This window comes from Mus caroli, chromosome 10, assembly GCF_900094665.2.
Source record: "Mus caroli chromosome 10, CAROLI_EIJ_v1.1, whole genome shotgun sequence".
Classification (NCBI taxonomy): Eukaryota; Metazoa; Chordata; class Mammalia; order Rodentia; family Muridae; genus Mus; species Mus caroli.
This window is the reverse complement of record NC_034579.1, coordinates 80,683,087-80,703,619: the sequence shown is the minus strand read 5'-3', so window position 1 is coordinate 80,703,619 and position 20,533 is coordinate 80,683,087. Positions and strand designations below refer to the sequence as shown.

Here is a 20,533-nt window from a genome sequence, read left to right as displayed (position 1 = left end):
TACTAAAGATCGATTTATAAATAAGGCACAAAATAAGGAATCAATACCTAATAATAAACACAGGAGCTTTAACAATATTCTGCAAATATTACTTCAAACTTATGAATTGTTTGGTTCCAAATTTTCCCATTTCCTATTTCTGGACTACTTAACCATAGGCAGCTTAACTCAAAACACAGAAAGAGAGCCCGTACGTAAGACTATCACAGACGCTCAGCTCAGCCTGACAACCCCTAAGGAAGCAAGCACTTCCAAGTGGCTCAGCAAAGCCCAGACTTAGGCATCACAGCCTAAAGTTGAGCCTCTATACATCATTTTATGCTCTCAAAACCCTGCAGCCTGGTTCTCCAATGGAAAGGTTGCACCTGCACACAGGACAGCTGCCAGCACCAAGGGACTGCTGTGCACTGCGCAAGCCTCTGGCATAATGGCGGCCACAGAAGGAACAGCTACCACCACCACGCCAGCAATGTGACACGGCCACAGGCTCAGCTGCATTAGCCCAGACTTGACATCCGGTATTTTTAGAAAATCATCTCACAGCACACACAGTAAAGAAAGCAAAACAAACCGTCTGGTCAGAAGAGCCAAGAGCCAAGCTCTCGAGAGCCTACCAGAACCAGCCTGGAGGACGTGCAGGGCCCCATGTGCTGGAATGTATACCCTGGGAGAGAGGACCTGGCCTGGCCTGGCCTGCCCTGCCTCTCCTCAAAGCTTGGCAGGAGAAGCTGTGGGCAGCTGGCCATGACCAGAGCTGCAGGTGTGCCAGCCAAGAGTGAAAGTCTGTACCACTCAATCTAAAGTCTTGATTCACTCACACAGCATGGTAGGTAGAGCAGAATAAAGAGAGAATACAGGTGACTCATGAGATGGGGTAGGAACAGCCCTGAACAGCTGTCACAGGTATTGAGAGGGGCGATATCCTGGCCTAGGAAGTAAGCCTAACAAATGCTCCTGTCTTAACCGCCCCACGCTGGCTGCATGAATTATCACTGAAGTTGAGAAAACAGCTAATCACTGATCACGTTGCCACTAGAGGCTGACCCAGGATCTCAGCTGGCTCTGCAACTCTTTGGTACCTAGGATAGCATTCCAAAAGATCCTTCTGGGGAAACTGAGGCCGGTGCAGGAAAGTCCTCTGGTAATCTAAAGGCAAGGAGGGTGGCCAAGCATAACAGTGGGGCCCAATGAGCCAATTTGCACCAACAATAGCACAAAAATAGCGTCCACCTTTAAGACTCTGCGGAAGCTCTTGATGGCTCTCAGGAACATTCGTAAGGGTCCCATCAAGGAGAAAGGACAAACAAACAAAATAACCACGGGCAGATCTACACTCTGCTGAGAACAACTTAAACCTTACACTTCATAATTACACACAAAACTCAGGACATCTTTTGATCTGCAATTATCTTCAGGCTTAAAGGGGAAAAAAATGAAAGAAAACAAAACAAGAACCACAGCCAACCTGCATCTGCTCCAGGAGCCCCGTCAAGGTCTGCAGCCAGGTCATGGTCTGGATGTACTGCTCCGTGTTCATGATCCTGAGCTCGGAACGAAGCTCGGGGATGATCGCTCCAGTGCGCCAGCCATGCTTGAGGGTCAGATCCTGATCACAGAAACCACAGGGCAGGTGCTCCCTCAGTCCCCACGGAACTCAACACCATGCTACCTTTCCCAGGGATCTGCTCAATCACTCCTTAATTGTAATGGTCAGTCATTAACCAAGTTGAATTCGATGAATTACACTTAATTAAAACCAAACTGGCCCCGGGCTTTGACCATGTCACCCAGAGAAAGTTCCTGTTCTGGAAATAATGGCTGTGATTCACAGCTGCTTCAGAAACGGGGAGGGAGAGGTAAGGGGGGGGGGACCACTAACCACGGTCTGTGGGGAAAAACAAAACAAAACATGGTCTGTGAGATCAGGGTCAGGCTCAACTCAAATGCTCTGAATGGTCCTCATTCAAACTGAGTGAGGGGCCCCTGGAATCCTAGATCAAGGTTTCCATGAGAAGCAGACTTATAAGAGGACCAGGAAAGGAGACCAGTGGTACAGCATCTGCCTGGCTGCAAAAGGTCCTGGCCTCAACCCTAGCATTGCACATGTGTAGGGAATATCCTTTATTCAATAAATACTGCAGCACTCCCCAGACCTCTGGGGCACACCCACCAGGGCCAGGCTAAGAAGCTGGGAGCATTCAGGCATACTCTGGAAGTTTTCTGACATTGATAAAAGGGCATTTAGCATATCATAGTGCTTTCAATAGTTCTATTGCAATGTTTCTGACTAAATCTTTAAGTACATTTCTAATTTCCATCATCTCAAAGAGAAAAACAAAACTATTTTTTCACAACTCTACTGTCTCCTGTTTTGTAAAAGGGAGACTTTCAAAACTGTGACCCACTCTGAGTTTCTAAAAAACAGCGCCCCCCACTGGGGAAAAGGGCTCCTCACCGCCAGATCGCTGTAGATGTGGTCACCAAAATACAGTACTTTGGATCCTCTCCATCCAGTGAGCTTCAAAAATTCATACAAATTACCCTGCAACAGAAGAGGAGTGCAGATCAATTACAGGTCAGAAACTCAGGAGCCTGTAGTCTACGATACCTGCTTTAAAACTTGGAAAAATTGTTTTTAACTCTTATGATTTATTTTAAACATCAACAAAAAAAAGCTAAAAGCACACTCATGGAAAAATCTTTCAGACTTTTCTTTGATGCCAAATGTACTCTGAAAAAATGTCACTGTCAGGCATGATGATGGTGTTAGACTTTAATCCCTGCATTCAAGAGGCAAAGTCAGGCGGATCTCTGTGAGTTCGAGGCCAACCTGATCTACATATTCCAGGCTGGCAAGGACGACATAGTGAGATGGTCTCAAAAACAACAAAAAGAACAGTTCAGATTTCATAAGCCCCTCTGTACTTATCTCTACACTAACTAAACATGCCGAGATCATTATTCTATATAAATGCCTTTTAATTTTATTATAATTACCACAGTTGATTTCTTCTGCCAATTCCCTGATGGTGAACATTCACAGTGTCACCTATTTTGTAAACAGTCTCGCAGAAAGTTCTATGAGTCACGTCTAAATCTTCCGACTTGTTAGGAGTAAAACGTCTGAATTAAAACTAATTTTTTATGGCCTAGAGAATACACTCACTACTAAATCCAGCAGGCCATTACAAACCCACCAAGAATGTTCAGTCAAGAAAACAGCTCTGGCGTCATAAAAATGACCAGCCATGGTTCAAGCTTCTGACAGCCTTATTCCATGCCCAGGTATTTAAAACTGCACATGAAATCTTTCTCATCTGGACATACATTGGGTGAATAATAGACCAAGATTAATGCTCCTCAAAGAGACATCTCTGAGGTTTACTATTTGACACTTTACATTTTATAGAGAGTAATGCTTTAAATGATATATTTTTTTTAACAGCCAGCTTTGAGTTACTCTGAAGTTATAATCTCTTAGTCAATGGTTCCAGCTGTTCCAAGCACCTGGCCAGTCCCAGTACCCACAACCTGGGACCACAAAGCAAAGCAACAGGAAGACACTGGGGAAGGCGTGGATACCTGCTTGTAAATCTGGCCTTTCTGCAGCTTGTGGATTTTATCCCAGAGTAGGACACCTTTCTCATTCACCTTTCGGAAAGGCCTAGCAACGGAAGGAAAAGGGACATGTTACTAGAATACATGGTAACAGTGAAAGCTCTCTGCTGCACAAGAGACTAAGTGGGGAGTCACTGAGAGCAGAAAGGAGCTAGCTCTTGAACTCCAAACCCCACTGCATCCCCTGGCCCAGGTCACCCACTCCATTCCACACTACACAGCCACACTGCATTCCCTGGCCCAGGTCACCTCATTCCACACTATGCAGGCCCCACTACAAACCCACTACACACAAGGAAAACAAGAAAAAAATAATCCTAAGGGCCAACCACCCTTGGCAAGCACAAGCCCTTTAGTCAGGTTTCCTTCCCAAGGACGGCAGTCCTCAACCTTCCTAATGCGCTACTCTTTAATACTATAGTGACTCTCAACCATAAAATCCTTTTCATTGCTACTTCATAACTGTTATTTTGTTACTGTTATGAATCTTAAAGTAGATATCTGATAGGTGACTCTGTGTGAAAGGTCACAACCTGCTGCCCTAAGACATGTGGCAGGGCAGCAAGAATCTGCTTCCCAGGGCAAAGACTGCAGGAACACTGCTGCCTGCAGACATTATGGGAGGAACTCTGGCATCCTGGGTCAAATGCCAGGTGGGAGCAGAGCTGTCCAGTCCTTCACCCCAGGGCATAGCCAGAGGGGCTCAGAGCATCTTTTTGGGTTGTTTCTCCAATCACAGAAATAGAAACTCACTGTAGGTATCAGAACCCACTTTCCCTTTTGTGAGGAACATGAAGATCATTTTGTACACTTTTATTTATATCTCTCTTCCTTTGATCCTGTCAGCAACCTCTCCTGTGACATCATAGTCTGAAACACATTAGCAGTAAGATATGCTGGCGACTTTTGCTTATAGCCAAGTTTGGCATCTTTAGTGGCTGTGTAACATTCCCTCACATGGATGCTCTGAGTAATGAGCCATCCTCAACTGTTGGCTTCAATAAACAACAGAAGGAAAGGGAATGTCTCAGCCAATGTTCCAAACATCCAGAAAAAAGAAGTGGGGAGGAACCAGTGCTAGGCTGAGTCCCTCCCAGGAAGAGCCCAGGCCCTACCCCTCCACCTCGGATTAACCGTTCCAAGAGTCTGGGTATAGGGAGGCCCAGGCTTCACAGGAACTTGATGAGGGCGGTAGAGGCAACATGGCCAGCGTGTAGCTTCTGACCACACTCAAGACTCAGTCTCTTTCTCTATGCTTGGGTCTTGAGCTTGCCTCTTCTTCCCAGAGTCACGGTGACTCTGAGAACTTAGCACCCCAATGGTACACATGCTGCCCTAACTTCAAACACAGACACATTAGGATCCCTGGAACTACCCACAGATCTAGGTCACCAGCTACAGATCGGGGAAGGTTTGGGAAAACCCTTCCCAAACTGAGCCATAGACAGACAGAACAATTCCTAGAATGCTATCTATAGTAAGGATCTTCAACTATGTGGGCCTCTAGGAGTTGGCCACCTAGTTAGTCTGAACCTAGGGTAGAGGACAGTTTAATACTCTTGCACTGGTCCTGACCTCTTCCCTCCCCCTCCCCAAAACTCCAGAGGCAGGAGGACCTTATGTAAGACACGGCTGAGACCTGTCCTGGGATGCAGAGAACTCTGCAAAATCCAACTGCAATTTGAAACGCACCAATTAGCTGTTCTAAGAGCTGCCACCAGGCAGTCTGGCATTGGTGGTGTTCCTTACACCCCATGAGGCACCCGGAGCCCATGCCTACTTTGCTGTGTGGTATTAATCCTTGTTCTCCGTTGTAGTCTCAGTTTCTAAAGCCTGACTCAGAACTGCAGCAGCCCACACTCAACTGAGAACACTGTCTGCTATGTGCCCATCCCGCTGTTCCTGAAGTGTTAGACAGGCTACACATCAGAAGCTATGTCTCCGATGCTTGTGATCCTGTGACTGGCTCTCACTATGGCATGCTATGCCTGTGTTCACAAGTACAGTCAAGTCCCCCAATAGACCGTCCCTCACCTCCGCTTGTCATTGAAGAAGTTGGGTTTCTCGGCCTGAACTATGACCACATCAAACAGGTCTCGCCAGTCCTTCCCCACGATGTACCGCATCCCTTTGTCTCTGGAACAAGGCAGCCAGGTGAGCTGACATCAAAGGGATGAACTGTTTTTATTTTCTTGCAAACTATTTCTTTCCAGCTACTAAGACGAATGGCACTTGACCCACAAGCCACCAGCTGGTGAGGGAAGACAGAACTTACACAAAGCTACTTGGGCTATTGGTAATGAGGAACATCTTCTTGCCGTGGGCAGCCAGTTTAGCCAACACTGCACGGGTCTGATCAGCATAACAGATGTACTTTTCTATGGATGAGAAAGACATTCACACAGTCAGGATGGAATCAGGCCCTCTGCAGGTACTTACGAAATGGGTACCTGGGGTAAGCAGTGTCCTAGGCACAGTGGGGAAACTTTGGTCCCAGGGAAGGTTGATTCTGGAAAGTATGTGAATGCCCAGGGCACAGGAAACAAGAGACCACCCCTCCCACCCCCACACCCCATTGAAGGGAAGGATCATATGGTACAGCTTCTTAGACTGACAGACACCAAGTTCTAGAACAGAAAGCAGACATCTACACTGCCAGGATCAGGGGCCTTTAGCAATCCTCAGGAAACGCCTGTGGTCCCTGCTCAGCCCCTGGGGTGAGATGTTTAAACGCCCACACAGCAACACAGAGAATGCAGTCATACATACCAATATCCGCTTCGATTGCTCGGTACATTATCCCTTTGATGTGGACATCCCTTATGGAGTCCTGTGAAAAGGCAGATTCGTCATCAGTGAAACGCTGAGGGAGCCGGAGTTAGTGCCGCTAGCACAGCTTCAGGGCTCACTTCCTGCCAGTCCACGGTCTACACATCCCAACACTAGCCCACTTAGCCCAGGAAGCCTCTAGGGAACGCTGTGTTTCCACAGTGACAGAGGCTGTTGCCAATACAATTTCCAAGCGCCTCCTTTGAAAAGGTCGTTTGTGTAAGTCTGAATGAGGTCTCACATGACAAAGAGCAGTTTACATGCAGGATGATCAACAGAGGGCAGACAGCCTGCATGAAGGGAGTCCCTGCCCTCCATCCTCATGCCCTTCCTTCCTCATCTCTGCATGCAAACAGTTCTGTAAGGCCAGGCAAAGGCAGGGGGACAAAGTCGCCTCCTCTCTCCATACAGCAACAGGCCAACTGGCAGAGGCAGGAAAGAGGAGGAGACATAAAGTCCACTGCAGGCTTGAGGGCTGTGCCAGAATGGTGTCACCAGACGTCACTGCAGAGCTCTGCTTCCAGGGTGGGGGATGTCTAGCAGGCCTTTTTAGATTCCTGGAGTGCCAGGAAACTTTCTGGTACCAGTAGCAGGGTCCTAAGTCTCGTCAGTGGATTTCTGTCAGAGTGGACCACTCTGGGCTATAAACATCATCTCAGTTACCTTCAACACACACTCACTTCAGTTTTATCCAACACACAAGGCAATGAATGGTTAAATGCAAGCCAAGAATGGATTAAGAATCTAGGCCCTGCTGTGTGATGTTGGGCAAGGCAGTCAAGGTTTCTGTGCTCAGTGTCTTTAAACTGGGGTAACAAATAGTAGCATCGATGCAAAGGCTTGAAGAGTAAACATAAAATCGTCAGAATGGGGGCAGGGAATGGAATATGGAGTATAAAAAATAAATTAATTTTAAAAAAAGAAAAAATAATTAATGAAAACAAAGTTCTTCTGTTCTCTGTATCAATTTAATGCAAAACTCTGGAATATATTAAATCCTTAAAGTGCTTTTTGAAAAAAATTAATAAAGATTATTTGGCTGTCAAAAACAAAACAAAAGAAACCACGTCAGAACAGAGTCTAGAACATCATAAACTCTATGCAAGCCCTTGCTGTTGGAGGCGGCAATCCTTAGAGGAAAAACTGAACCTTCACATAAACCTCTCTCCTCTGCTGCAAGTGAGTCTTAAATATAGTGTCTGTGTGTTCAAAAGGAGAGCTAAAAACTAAATATTGAAACTTAGCCCAATTTTTATCAAAGCAATGCTGAGAAAGTACAGAGCGCCCTCAACTCCAAAACCCTGAAATCAGGACAGTAAAAATTTCCATTGGATGAGGGAACTCAAAAGATGGCTCAATGGTTAAGAGCCCTGACTGCTCTTCCAGAGGGCCTGGGTTTAATTAACAACCATGTGGTAGTCCACAACAGACTAAGGCACCAGGTACACACACAGTACACAGACATACATGTAGACAAAACACGCCCCCCCCCCCCCCCACACACACACACACATACACAGAGCTAGGCATAGTGGTGCTAGCCTTTAATCCTAGCACTCAGGAGGTAGAAGCACTCTCTGTGAGTTCAAGGCCAGCCTGATCTACATATCAAGTTCCAGAACAGCCAGGGCTACACAGAGGGAGGGACCCTGTCTCAAAAAAATTAAAACAACAAAATGTACACTGGCCATGGGTATACAATATTTTGGTATAGAAACATGTATCTTTGGGAGCCTGAGAGATGGCTCAGTGGTTACAAGTGCTGACTGTTCTTCCAGAGGTCCTGAGTTCAATTCCCAGCAACCACAAAGTAACTCACAACCATCTGTAATGGGATCTGATGCCCTACACACATAAAACAAATAAATTAATCTTAAAAAAAAAAGATTTTTAAAAAAGAAATCTGTATCTTTAAAAATATATAACTATTTTAATTAGTTGTCTCCTGCTAAATGAGTCTCACTGGCCATATCATCCACATGTAAGGATAGGCCCTAGCATAGCTGTGGATGGCCAATGCAAAATGACCTCAATGGTGGGATTGCTGTAGACTTTTGTCTCATTGCTTTATTCGGGCATGTTTTATCTTAACTGGTCTTTTTTTTTTTTTTTTTTTTTTTTTGGTTTTTCGAGACAGGGTTTCTCTGTTGTAGCCCTGGCTGTCCTGGCACTCACTTTGTAGACCAGGCTGGCCTCTAACTCAGAAATCTGCCTGCCTCTGCCTCCCGAGTGCTGGGATTAAAGGCGTGCGCCACCACGCCCGGCCTTAACTGGTCTTTTGTCTGTAAATTATGATTTCTGGTCTCGTGTTCTTATGGAATTCAGCGATGTGTATGTGTTTCTTCTATTTTTTTTAACTCTTTTCTTTTGTTGTTAGCCTCTAAATAGAGGAAAAAAGGAGTTGGGGGAGGGGAGGGAGGAAGGGAAGTCATGATCGTAATATATTGTTTGAAAAATATTTTCAATTAAAGGAAATTGTGGCTATGGCAGATACGGGAGTACAAGCCTATAATCCCAGCACTTAGGATACAGACGCAGGCAGATCTTTGTGGATATGAGAAAAAAGGTTCCCTATTAACCAATCTCTCCCTGCCCCACCCCCAGCCTCATCCCTGGGCATCTTGATGGGGTACAGTGAACACCAAAGCACACCGTATCCCATAAAGATGTGTGATCATGTTTGAAATTAAGTATTGAAAAGGGGCTCTCACTGGGCGTGGTGGCGCACGCCTTTAATCCCAGTACTCAGGAGGCAAAGGCAGGCGGATTTCTGAGTTCGAGGCCAGCCTGGTCTACAAAGTGAGTTCCAGTTCAGCCAGGGCTACACAGAGAAACCCTGTCTCAAAAAACCAAAAAAAAAAAAAGGGGGGGGAGGGGTCTCTCTGGGTGACTTCTGCCTCACAAGAAATGGGGCAGGGACAGTGGCCTCTCCTGTGTGAAGGAGATAACCTCCGCATGGCAGGCTCAGGTAAGAGGGTAGGCAGGACTGCCAGAGGATTAGAGAAGTCCAGGTCACAGCGGGCACATCTGTGATAGAGCATGCTGCCCCTATTGTCCCAAATTCTGAAACAGATGTGTCCCTTTATGACCTCCACTGTCAATCGCAGAGACAAATGAGCCCAGAGCGGGACTACCCGAACTCCCGCCACCACACACACACACACACACACACACACACACACACCCCTAGATAGTAGCTGGCCTTCTCTGAACTCCCCCTGCCCTCTGCCCTCACCTTGACGTCTTTGTACAAGTGCACAGGCTCATAGTCAATGTTGTTCTTCAGGAAGTGCTCGTTCACACAGGACAGCAGGGTCATCTCGGGCAGCGAGAAGATATCCATGAACTGCTTCATGGTGTTCCCATGAGAACTCTGCAGAGGGAAGGCAGGCTTAGCAATGCAGACCCGGGTAACCAGGTGACAATCAGCAGGAGGCTACCAGGAAGTCAGGGGTTTCCAGGAACCCACACTTGGCTTCCTCTGTACAGAGGGACCTTCTACCAGTGAGATGGTAATATGTTCCCTTGTCCCTGAGCCTCAGTGTAAGCGAGTCTCTATGGATACTCCCTCCCTGGTGCCTTTCCTTCTTTCCCTCTCTGCTCCACCCCCCCCACCCCGCCCTCACAATCACTTCCCACTCCCTCTCAGGAGATCACGGAGGTGAGGAAAGCTGGCGGCAGGCCCAGGCAAAGGTCCCAGAATGCTTCAGCCCACCTCAGGACATACATCTCCTTTGACAGCCCCTAGTGACTTAGACCAAAGGGCGGGGTCACACCTGCTCAGGGATGACAACAAATGGGGTAGATAAGAAAAGATGGAAAGACCGTCCACCAGAGAGGGAGAAATCACAGAAGATGGGGTGTCAGCAAGCAAGAGCCCACAGTGGCTCTTCAGCACTGTAATCTCTCACATCTACAATCCCTTCAGGATTCCACCAATCACACACAGCAGGCGAGCCCAACAGCTATAAGGGCCCCTTCCCCAAAATGTCATGAGCTCAAGGCTAGGCTCTTACCGCTGGTGCTACTGCAAAGTCACCGGATCGTAAGGCTGTTAACTGCATCAGGAGAGTAATGTCCTGACTGACTCACAGCTGACTTCCAGGAAGCAGGGCCCAGCCTCAGGAAGCAGATGTATCCCTGCCCCAAACTCTTCTCTTTCTCCCTCCCTCTGCTCCCCGTTTCCACCCTCCACACCCTACTAAGGAATGTTCTGGCTCACTATAGACCTGAATGCCCCAGAACCAAGACCTCTAAAACCAGAAGTCAAAGTAGTCCTTCCTCCCTAAAATGTTTCCCAGCCACAAAACTACCAAATAGAGGAGAAAGACGGCTGCTTTAGGTGACCCAGTGGCTTTCCTTACCTTTCCATAAAAGTCACTCATCTGCTCCAAGGGCACGTGGGACCCCTCATACATGTCTATGACTTCTTCATCAGGGACAACACTGAGGCCTCTGCAAAAAATACAGACGCTCAACAAAGAGAAAGACTCTGGGCTTCCATCTACTGATGGGGTTTTCCACTATGGCAGGAGACTTGTTATCACCATGAGACATGCCACAGCAGCAGCTGTAGCCAGTGGGTGGGATGTTACTGTTTGGCCCCTGTTACTAACAGGCTCCAGATTTACACCAAGCAGTGGTGGTGGGCGCCTTTAGTCCCAGCACTCAGGAGGCAGAGGCAGGCAGACCTCTGGGTTCCAGGACAGTCTGGTCTACAGAGTTGCAGGGCAGCCGGTACTACACAGAGAAGCACTGTCTCAGAAAACAACAACAAACAAAACAGATTTACAGCAGTAACTCATCCTACATCACACCTCTGACAGGCCAAGGAGGGGGCTACATCTGGATGCTCAACTGCTTGTCACCCGTCCTAGGAGTCGGTGTTCTTCCTACAGAAGAACACAGAAGGGTCATGTGTCTTCCTCAGAGTTAGCAAAGCAGGAAGCAGCAGTGTGTCAGGATTGAAATCCTGGGTCTCTACAGCTCTCAGCCCACTGTGATGGAAGGCTTCCCAAGGACTTGCTCTGGGCTGGAGTGTTTCACACATGTGAGCAGTTATTCCTGTTCTAACTCATTCTTCTTCCTCCATTACTGTCCCCTATGTAGAGTGCCGAGGTGGAAAAAGTCACACAGGAGTCACTCAACATAGGGAACAAAGTAGATTATACCCACCACCCAAGGCAGGCAGGCAGACAGTGCAAGGAGAGAATTGTTATGTGACACCGAGAGCCGGCCTCCCTCTCTCTATACACCCACCATCTGCCAGCCCCTGGAACTTGCAAACGAGTCCAGTTCTGCATAGCCAGTGAATCTGAGTGTCATTCTGGCCTCTGTCACCAGGAGGCTGAGCGGTGTCACATGCTCACCTGGAGTTGCCCATCCCAGAGGGCTGCTCTTCTACCCTTCTCTAGCTTGAGAAACAGACCAGTAACTAGGAAACCACAGAGGGCCTGGCTGCCTTCTACAGGGGCAAGTCAAACAGCAGGCATTCTAACAGGCTGATCAGACACAAAGCCTTCTGACATTGAGGTGCACACACCATGTAAACCTGACACTGAGGTGCACACACCATGTAAACCTGACACTGAGGTGCACACACCATGTAAACCTGACACTGAGGTGCACACACCATGTAGTGTCTGCTTTGATATGTGATATCCTCCTCTCCCCACTCCCCACATTAGGTTTAAAAGCAGCCCATTACGTTCAATGACATTTTGCCTGACTGACTTGCCTTCTGAGAACAAACGAACACTCTGTGCTCCAGCAATCAGATAAGACGCTGCTAGCAAAGCAGGCCATTCTAGACTGACCTTGGAGAACAGCCCTTACAAAGCAGCCATCGACAGAGCCATACAAGGAAAGAAAGCAAGCAAAAGTATGAGCGGAACCATGAGCTGAGGGCTAAGGCCTCCCTCCCTTCACCAACCCCCTAGAGGTCTGACCTTGCCCTTGGAAGCCAGTGCTTCGGCTGAATGAAACCCAAGTCCAAGGGTGTAACCTACAGCAGATCTCAAATGGGATCGAAAGTGAACCTTGCAGGTTTCTTCCCACTATTTATTCTCGAGTAGTTCTGAGGGGAAGGAGAAATGCACTTTTGCCTGTCCACCCCGCACACTGCCACTCTGCAACCAGCTGCACAGAGCAGGCTCCGGAGCTGCCCATCTGACAGAGAAAGCAAGGCTTCCAAAGCATCAGGAGCCTGCTGAGACCAGTGATGGATGCGCAGGCAGCAAAGAGGAAGTGAAGATGGCCCCTGAGAAAGGCGCACACCACTCTGCACCCTGGATACTCACTCTGCCAACTCAAGGGACTTACACACATAAACAATGGGGACAACAGGAATAGGGGCAGGGTGAGGAGGGCCTGACATGGACCTAGGAAGGAGCAGGGCCACTTCAGGCCAGGAGGCTGAAGCAGGACAGGCACAGTGGGCCATAGATGGGGATAGGAAGGGGGGATTTCCAGAAGACAAGGAGACAGGCAAGGTGCATGAGACAGACAGGCAGTCTGGGGAATGGGGAGCAGAGGCTGGCCGTTACTTTTCCCCAGCTCATCCACTTGCTTTGCTAATGGAATAAAGCATCTCTTCTCTCTGGAGCTGAGGCTGGGGGATGCAAGCTAGTGTTGGTTAAGAACACCAAGCCAGAAAGGAGCACCAAGCCAGAGAGGAGTACCAGACCAGAGAGGAGCACCAGGCCAGAGAGGAGCACCAGGCCAGAGAGGAGCACCAGACCAGAGAGGAACACCAAGCCAGAGAGGAGCACCAAGATAGAGAGGAGCACCAGGCCAGAGAGGAGCACCAAGTCAGAGAGGAGCACCAAGCCAGAGAGGAGCACCAGGCCAGAGAGGAGCACCAGGCCAGAGAGGAGCACCAAGTCAGAGAGAAGCACCAGGCCAGAGAGGAGCACCAGGCCAGAGAGGAGCACCAAGTCAGAGAGGAGCACCAAGTCAGAGAGGAGCACCAAGCCAGAGAGGAGTACCAGGCCAGAGAGGAGCACCAGGCCAGAGAGGAGCACCAAGTCAGAGAGGAGCACCAGGCCAGAAAGTCAGGGAAGTCCTTACCACACAAGCATGAGGAGCTGAAGTTGATCCCCCCGGAACCCACATTTAATAAAAATAATAGTAACAATAATAACAATAACAACAACAACAGACAATAGCATAAACTGGACACAGTAGCCCCATGCCTATAATCATGCCAGTACTATGGAAGCAGAGACAGACCCCTGAGGCTTGCTGCCTAACCAGTCTAGTCACAGTGGTGAGCCTCAAGTTTACAGGGGAGACCCTGTCTCAAAAAATAAAGAGTGACTGAGAAAGTCACCTGATACTGACCTCTACATACAAGCACATTCACACGTACACATACACACACACACACCAACACAAATGAAAACACCAGACACACACACGAGAAAGAGAGGTGAGCTTTGATAATATCAACTTCAAGCTCAGAGTCAGCCATGCCTATACCCAGACCTGTTCCTAGACAGCAGTCAGTAAAGCAACATGGTTTCTTATTATTAAGCCAGTTTGTGCTCATTTTCAGTTACTCAACTAAGAGTCTTAACGAACCCAGTAATTTAAAAACTTGTGTAGAAGCAAGCAAGAGTTGAAAGTAGGTAGACAGCCTAAAACCTAGCCATATGCCGAAGACTTCAAGTGCACCGTGAGACACCTCTGAAAGAGGAGGGACACATGTCCCTGAGGTCAGGGAAGAAACAGAGACAGTGGTTTGAAGAGGAATGGGCCTCAGAGACTCGTGGGTTTGAATGCCTGGCCGTAGGGACTGGCACTATTAAGAGATATGGCTTTACTGGTGGAGATGTTTCACTGTGAGGGTGGGCTTTGAGGTCTCATTCAATCAAGATCTACCTAGTGTGGCACACAGTCCCTTTCTGCTGCTCCTTCTCCAGCACCATGTCTGCCTGCATGTTGCCATTCTTCCTGTTATAATAATGGAGTAAACCTCTGAGACGTAAGCCAGCCCCAATATAATGTTTTCCTTATAAGAGTTGCCTTGGTCATAATGTCTCTTCACGGCAATGAAACCCTGACGAAGACAGAGATATAGAGACAAAAGGAAGACTGGATGAGGCCTTTCCGAACCCTGGCAACCCTCACTTCTGTGACAGGTAATATGGGTCTGATCCCTGGAACCAATTCCACACCGCTGTCCTCTAACAAAGCCTACCCTGAGACAAGCAGTCAGGCTAGAGCGTAACAGGAGGACAGCGTCGGGTTTTTGGTTTTTCGGTTTTTAAAAAATAATCATGTTTGACCCATGTGACATTTTGAAAAAGCAGAAACACATGGGCAGGAAAAGAAACAAATGAAAAAAGAAGTTAGTAAGCTTAAGGAAGACGCAAACAGCGTACAAGGAAGATCGGGGTGCACATCTCCGTTTGTGAGTCCACGGGTGAGACCTAAGGAGTCAGTACAAAGAATGACAACTGTAACAACTGAAGTCTAAGGATGGGGCAGAGAACCAGAACTAAGAACTGTGGCCACACTGTCTAGAAACTATATTGTGCATGCCTGCATGCACGGAGAGGACACCTTAACCATCGTAGTGAGAATGAGATGCTCCCCGCCCCCTCACCCCAGCACCCCAGCCCCTCTAGGCCTCCTCCCAGGACCACCCTCTCAGCATCTCAGCCAGTCTCCTCCTGATGGCTCCCCATGACCTGAGGGCATGCATGCCCACCATCACCAGCTGCTCTGGGCTATACTGTTCACCTGTGTAGCTTCTCACCCACCCTCAAGTGCCAGAAGGCAGCCCCATAGCCAAACCCTCAGCACTAGCGTGTACCAGGCCTCATCACGGATTCCAGAACAAGTTAGGAAGTGGTAGAAGGGCGATCTACACATGGACACTTCCCTCAACCCCTGTCCGCTGGCGGGACCTGAGATCTGACGCCCCCCGGGTTACGCCTGTGAGTGAACTGTCACTTACCTGTACACTGTTCCCATCTGGATGTAATGAAAAGCATCGATCTTCATCAACACTGCCTTTAAGAACATAAACATGTGCATACATGTGAATACCAATTTGCATACAAACTGAGTAATCCAAGGGTTGTTATAAATCCTGCCACCATTACGTTTCCGTAACACAGTGGTTCTCAACCTTCCTAATGCTGCAACCCTTGAATACAGTTGTTATGAGCCTAGCCTTTAATGCTGACCCATCTCTCCAGCCCCAGGTTCCTCATGTTGGGGTGACCCCCAACCATAAAATTATTTTCCTTGCCACTTCATAATTGTTACTGTTAATCGTCATAATATAAATACCTGTGATTTCCAATGGTCTTAGATACTGTCAACCCTGTGAAAGGGTTATTCAACCCCCAAGGGGGTCACAACCCACAGGCTGAGAACCACTGCATGCAGTTTCCAAAAGCTTTGCTTGTTAACTGAGGTGCTTTCTAAGGAAATGGCATATGAGCAAAAGAAAAAGGAAAAACATATGACAGCTGGCTCCCCCTCCCACACTACCAGCATTAGCTGGCACTCCCAAACAGTACCCCAATTGCAAGCCTTCCTAATGCCTCTTCCAATTAGCTCTACCAAATATATTTGGATAATCCAGTTCTGCAACCCCAAAGGACTTCACTCCAAACCATTCCCCAAGGAAAGGACCAGTGGTTTTATTGAGCAGCACATTATTTCCAAATACCAAGAGACTACAGAAGCACAGGAGATCAAACTCACCCGCTGGACATCGTAATGGAGTCCCCGGATGGCAAAGCTTGGGTCATACTCATACTTCCTGATTTCTGCAGGATACTGAGAGAGGAGAGGGGACACATGGCTTAGCTAAGGCTGAAAGAAGAGGACAGACATGGGGGTGCACGCCTGGGCCCCCAGCAGTTACAAAGTGTGGCAGAAAGATCAGGAGTTCAAGGCTATTCTAGTCTACACACTGAGTTCAAGGGTAGCCTGGGCTACCTGAGTCCCTGTCTTTAAGAAAAAGGAAAGAAAAAGAGGGCACTGAGCTCAGGATGGGCACGGATCTGCCCTGTATGGAGGCTCGGGAGTCGTTATATTCTGGTGGGAAAGCGATGCCAGCAGGGACAGACCATGGCTTGGTCCTCTATGTCTCTATCCTGCCCCGAGCCCTGTCCGTTTGTCCAGGCTGAGATTAGACCTCATCCTCTTGAACCAACCCATCTGCACACTGAATACCATCATGTAGTGCTCTGCAATGGTCGCTCTTAACTGTCAGCCTGATGGGATCTAATACCACCATGGAAACAAACCTCTGGGCATGTCTGAGTTGTTTCTAGATTGGGCTAATGGAGGAGCAAAGACCAGCCTAAATATGGGCAGCACCATGCCATGGGACTGAATGAAAAAGACTGAGCTGGCCACCAGCATTTCTTGCTGCTTCCTGACTACAGACACAATGTGACGAGTCTCCACTAGCCTAGGGGTGGGGCCTGCTCCAAGTCCTCTGCAATGATGGACTGTAGCCTCAAGCTGTAAGCCCAAATCTCCTGCTTTATCCTTGCCAAGGATTTTGTCATGGGAATATTAAGCAATAGAAGCTGCCCATTTCCGTGACATCTAAATGAGGTCACTTCAGGAGGAGCATCTGTAAGGATCATCCATACAGCTCCCAGTATGCTCACTGCTCTTGCCCAGCTATGCCGGCTGGGGAACCCCACTGCCACTGTGATGTCCCAGGGAACCATCTCCCTGTGGCTCCCACCCTCTTCCACTGCTCTGAGACTACACAGAGCTTTTGGAGACAGCCTGGTGTCTGCCGTTTCTTAAGTACATATCCTCGATCACGTTATACAAAAATGTCAGTCTCCCCTCTGTACTGTATGAGAATCCAGGACCTTCCCTTTCCCTAGACCCAGAGCTGAGAGCACCCACTGGCCAGTTTCTGCTGCCTGCCTGTTGGTGCTGCCGTGCCCATTTTACAGAAAGAAAAGCTGGGCAAGCATCAAGACCCGCAGTGAGCCTGCCAAGCCACACTGCTGTTGGCTCCCTGGAACCACCTAGCACCACTTGCCTGAAGGCACATGGCAAGTTTTCAAGTCAGGCTGCACAAAGCACTGACTTAAATGTCACATTTGGGCTCATTTATCTTACACCTGTGTGTGGGCCAAGAAATCCCCAACTTGATATTTCTCCCCGTGGGTGTTCTCAAGACTTCTGAACACCATGTACGGTTCTGCATATTTACTGAGATACGTGCCAAAGCCCACACTAAACCAGCCGTGATGATGTGGTTCTGCTCACTGAAAGGAGGTCATCACTGCAGTCTGAAGCCTCCGTTAGCCTGGGGATGGGGTCGGGAAGTGTCACAAGCATCTCCCAGCCGTGCTGTGCTAAGCTCACTGCCCAGCAAGCAAGAGACAATGTCTCCTGCTTGTTTGTGGCTCAGAGTTCTGAGGATTAGAGTCAGGAAATTGCCCAAGTCACCAAGCTGCACAGTGGTTGAGCCTTGGATCTGTGTCACATCAGTCCACCCCCAACTCACCTACTCCATCCTCAACCAGCCCAGAACCCATCCTAGGGTTTCTATTGCTCCATAAAACACCATGGCCAAGAGCTGGAGAGATGGCTCAGCAGTTAAAAGCACTGGCTGCTCTTCCAGAGGTCCTGAGTCAATTCCCAGCACTCACATGGCAGAGCACAGTTATCTGTAACTCCAGTTCTAGGGGATTCGACATCTTCATATAGACATACATGCAGATAAGACAGCAATGCATACAAAATTTTAAAACAAAACAAAACAAAAACCCACCATGATGACTGTCTTTGTCAGAGATTGTATTTCTGTACAAAACAACATGACCAAGAAGCAAGCTGGGGAGGAAAGACTTTATTCAACTTACACTTCCACTCATCACCAAAGGAAGTCAGGACAGGACACAGGACAGGAACTTGGAGCTGATGCAGAGGCCATGGAGGGTGTTATTGGCTTGCTTCCCCTGGCTTGCTCAGCTTGCTTTCATATAGAACCCAGGACTACCAGCCCAGGGATGGCACCATGCACAAGGGGCCCTCCCCACCTTGATCACTAACTGAGAAAATGCCTTACAGCTGGATCTCATGGAGGCATTTCCTCAAGGGAGGCTCCTTCCTCTGTGATAACTCCAGCTTGTGTCAAGTTGACACACAAAAACAAAAACCAGTACAATGACCAAAAGCAACTTGGGGGGGGGGGGGAGGGTTTATTCCACTTATAACTGTCAAGGGAAGTCAGGGCAGGAACTCAAGCAGAGGCCACGAGGAACCTGCTCAGCTTGCTTTCTTCTAGCACCCAGCAACACACGGAACTCTATAAGCTGGGCCCCCCAGCATCAATCAATCCTCAGTAAGTGCCCTATAGACTTGCCTGCAGGCAATTTGAGAGAGGCTTTTTCTCAAGTGAGTCTCCTATTCACAAACAACTCTAGCTTGTGTCAAGTTGACAAAACAACAACAACAACAACAAAAACCCTAACCAGTACAGCCCCTCTCCTTCGAGGCAGGAGCTATCAAGTCAGAAGCTCAACAAGCTGGCTGGAAGTATTTCCATGCAGTCGAAACCCAATAGTCTATGGCTTTGAGGACAAACAGAAACAGCTGAGCCTCATCAGAACAACAGTTTCAGGAAAAACACTTTAATCAGCAGGCTAATAAAGCCCAAAGTTTGCCCTGTTCAGAATAGCCCTAGTAACATTAACTCCTGAGTGCGACAGAAGACTCAGGCGTCTCCCCACGCGTAGGTGACTCCTACAGTGCTGGAGCCTGGCTGTGTTCCACCTTTGTGGCTAACTGCAACCATCTGAATGGATAACAGTTTCCACAGTGCAGCTGGGAATTTCAGAAGTACAGATGCCTGTAAACGTACTGGTCGGTCAAAGCTTTTAGTCTGGTATTTCACGGAGCCTGGATCATGAGTCTGGCTGAAAATGAAGCTCTTTCAAACCTCACCAAAGACAAAGCAAAGATAGCACAACCTCCATGGAGTGCTGGCTCCCATCCACCAGCAGAGTGCACACACCTGGACCTCAAGCATTTGTTGAGTGTACTTTGGGTCAAGCACTATGCCAGGGACAGAGAATACAAGTGTCAGTGTCAGTTCCAGGGAAGTTCCACTGTACCCTGGGAGCCATATTACGGGCCAGCGAACACTCCCAGAGCACAATGCCTCACAGTGATTCATGCTAGAGAGAGAGAGAGGCCAGTGTGCAGGTCAGACAGCTGAGAGGAAAAGCAGCAAGCCCTGTGCTGTCTGGGGCAAGCGAGAAGACCACAGAAAGCAGCACTAACAGGCCTATTAAAAATTCATTTTCCAGAATGGAGAGACAGCTCGGTGGAGTGTTTGCTGCTCTTACGTTTACTTTGTTTGTTAGGTTTGGGTTTTGGAGACAGGGTTTCTCTATATAGCTCTGGCTGTCCTGGAACTAACTATGTAGCTCAGACTGGCTTTGAACTCAGGGAGAGATCTGCCTGCCTCTGCCTCCAGAGTGCTGGGATTGAAGGTGTGTGCCACCACCATCTGACTACATTTACTTACTTTAAAATAAAGAGGGAGACTGGGGAGATAGCTCTGGCCCAGGGCAGTTTCCAGCACCCACATCCAGTAGTTCCAACCACCTATAGCTCCAGCTCTGAGGAATCCAATGCCCTCTTCTGGTCTCCATGGACACACACTCATGTGTACAATACACACAGATACACAAATTCATTAAAAAAAAAAAAAAAAAAAACCTCACTTGCTAGCAGGTGGAGAACAGACTATGGGACATAAACAGAAGTGCTAATGCTAAGAGGAAGGCCCCTGATGTACTCAGACATGACAACTGCTCAGTCCAGGGCAGTGGCATCAGGAGAGATAAGAAGCACATGGGTTCAAGATCATGTTTTCTTGTTTGTTTGGTTTGGGTTGGGGTTTTTTTTTTTTTTTTTTTTTTTTTTTTTTTTTCTAAGACATGTTTGCTTTATAGATATCTAGCAGTACTAGTAGTCATTCGGCAGAACAGGCTGGTCTTGAACTCAAGAAATCCACCTGCCTCTGCCTCCCAAGTGCTGGGATTACAGGCGTGCGCCACCACTGCCCGGCCTCAAGATCACG

General features: G+C 48.1%; 1 protein-coding gene across 1 annotated transcript in view; it reads right to left on the bottom strand.

Annotated features, from left to right (window-relative positions):
• Nt5dc3 (5'-nucleotidase domain containing 3) overlaps positions 1–20,533 on the bottom strand; it is a 52,034-nt gene that overhangs the window by 9,071 nt on the left and 22,430 nt on the right. The window contains exons 3-12 of the mRNA XM_021174524.2: positions 16,168–16,242; positions 15,410–15,465; positions 10,812–10,902; positions 9,683–9,820; positions 6,388–6,448; positions 5,894–5,996; positions 5,653–5,754; positions 3,583–3,664; positions 2,456–2,542; positions 1,466–1,606 (exon numbers count right to left, since the gene is read on the bottom strand). Of these exons, the coding sequence (XP_021030183.1) occupies positions 1,466–1,606; positions 2,456–2,542; positions 3,583–3,664; positions 5,653–5,754; positions 5,894–5,996; positions 6,388–6,448; positions 9,683–9,820; positions 10,812–10,902; positions 15,410–15,465; positions 16,168–16,242 (936 nt within the window). The remainder of the gene's footprint in view (positions 1–1,465; positions 1,607–2,455; positions 2,543–3,582; positions 3,665–5,652; positions 5,755–5,893; positions 5,997–6,387; positions 6,449–9,682; positions 9,821–10,811; positions 10,903–15,409; positions 15,466–16,167; positions 16,243–20,533) is intronic.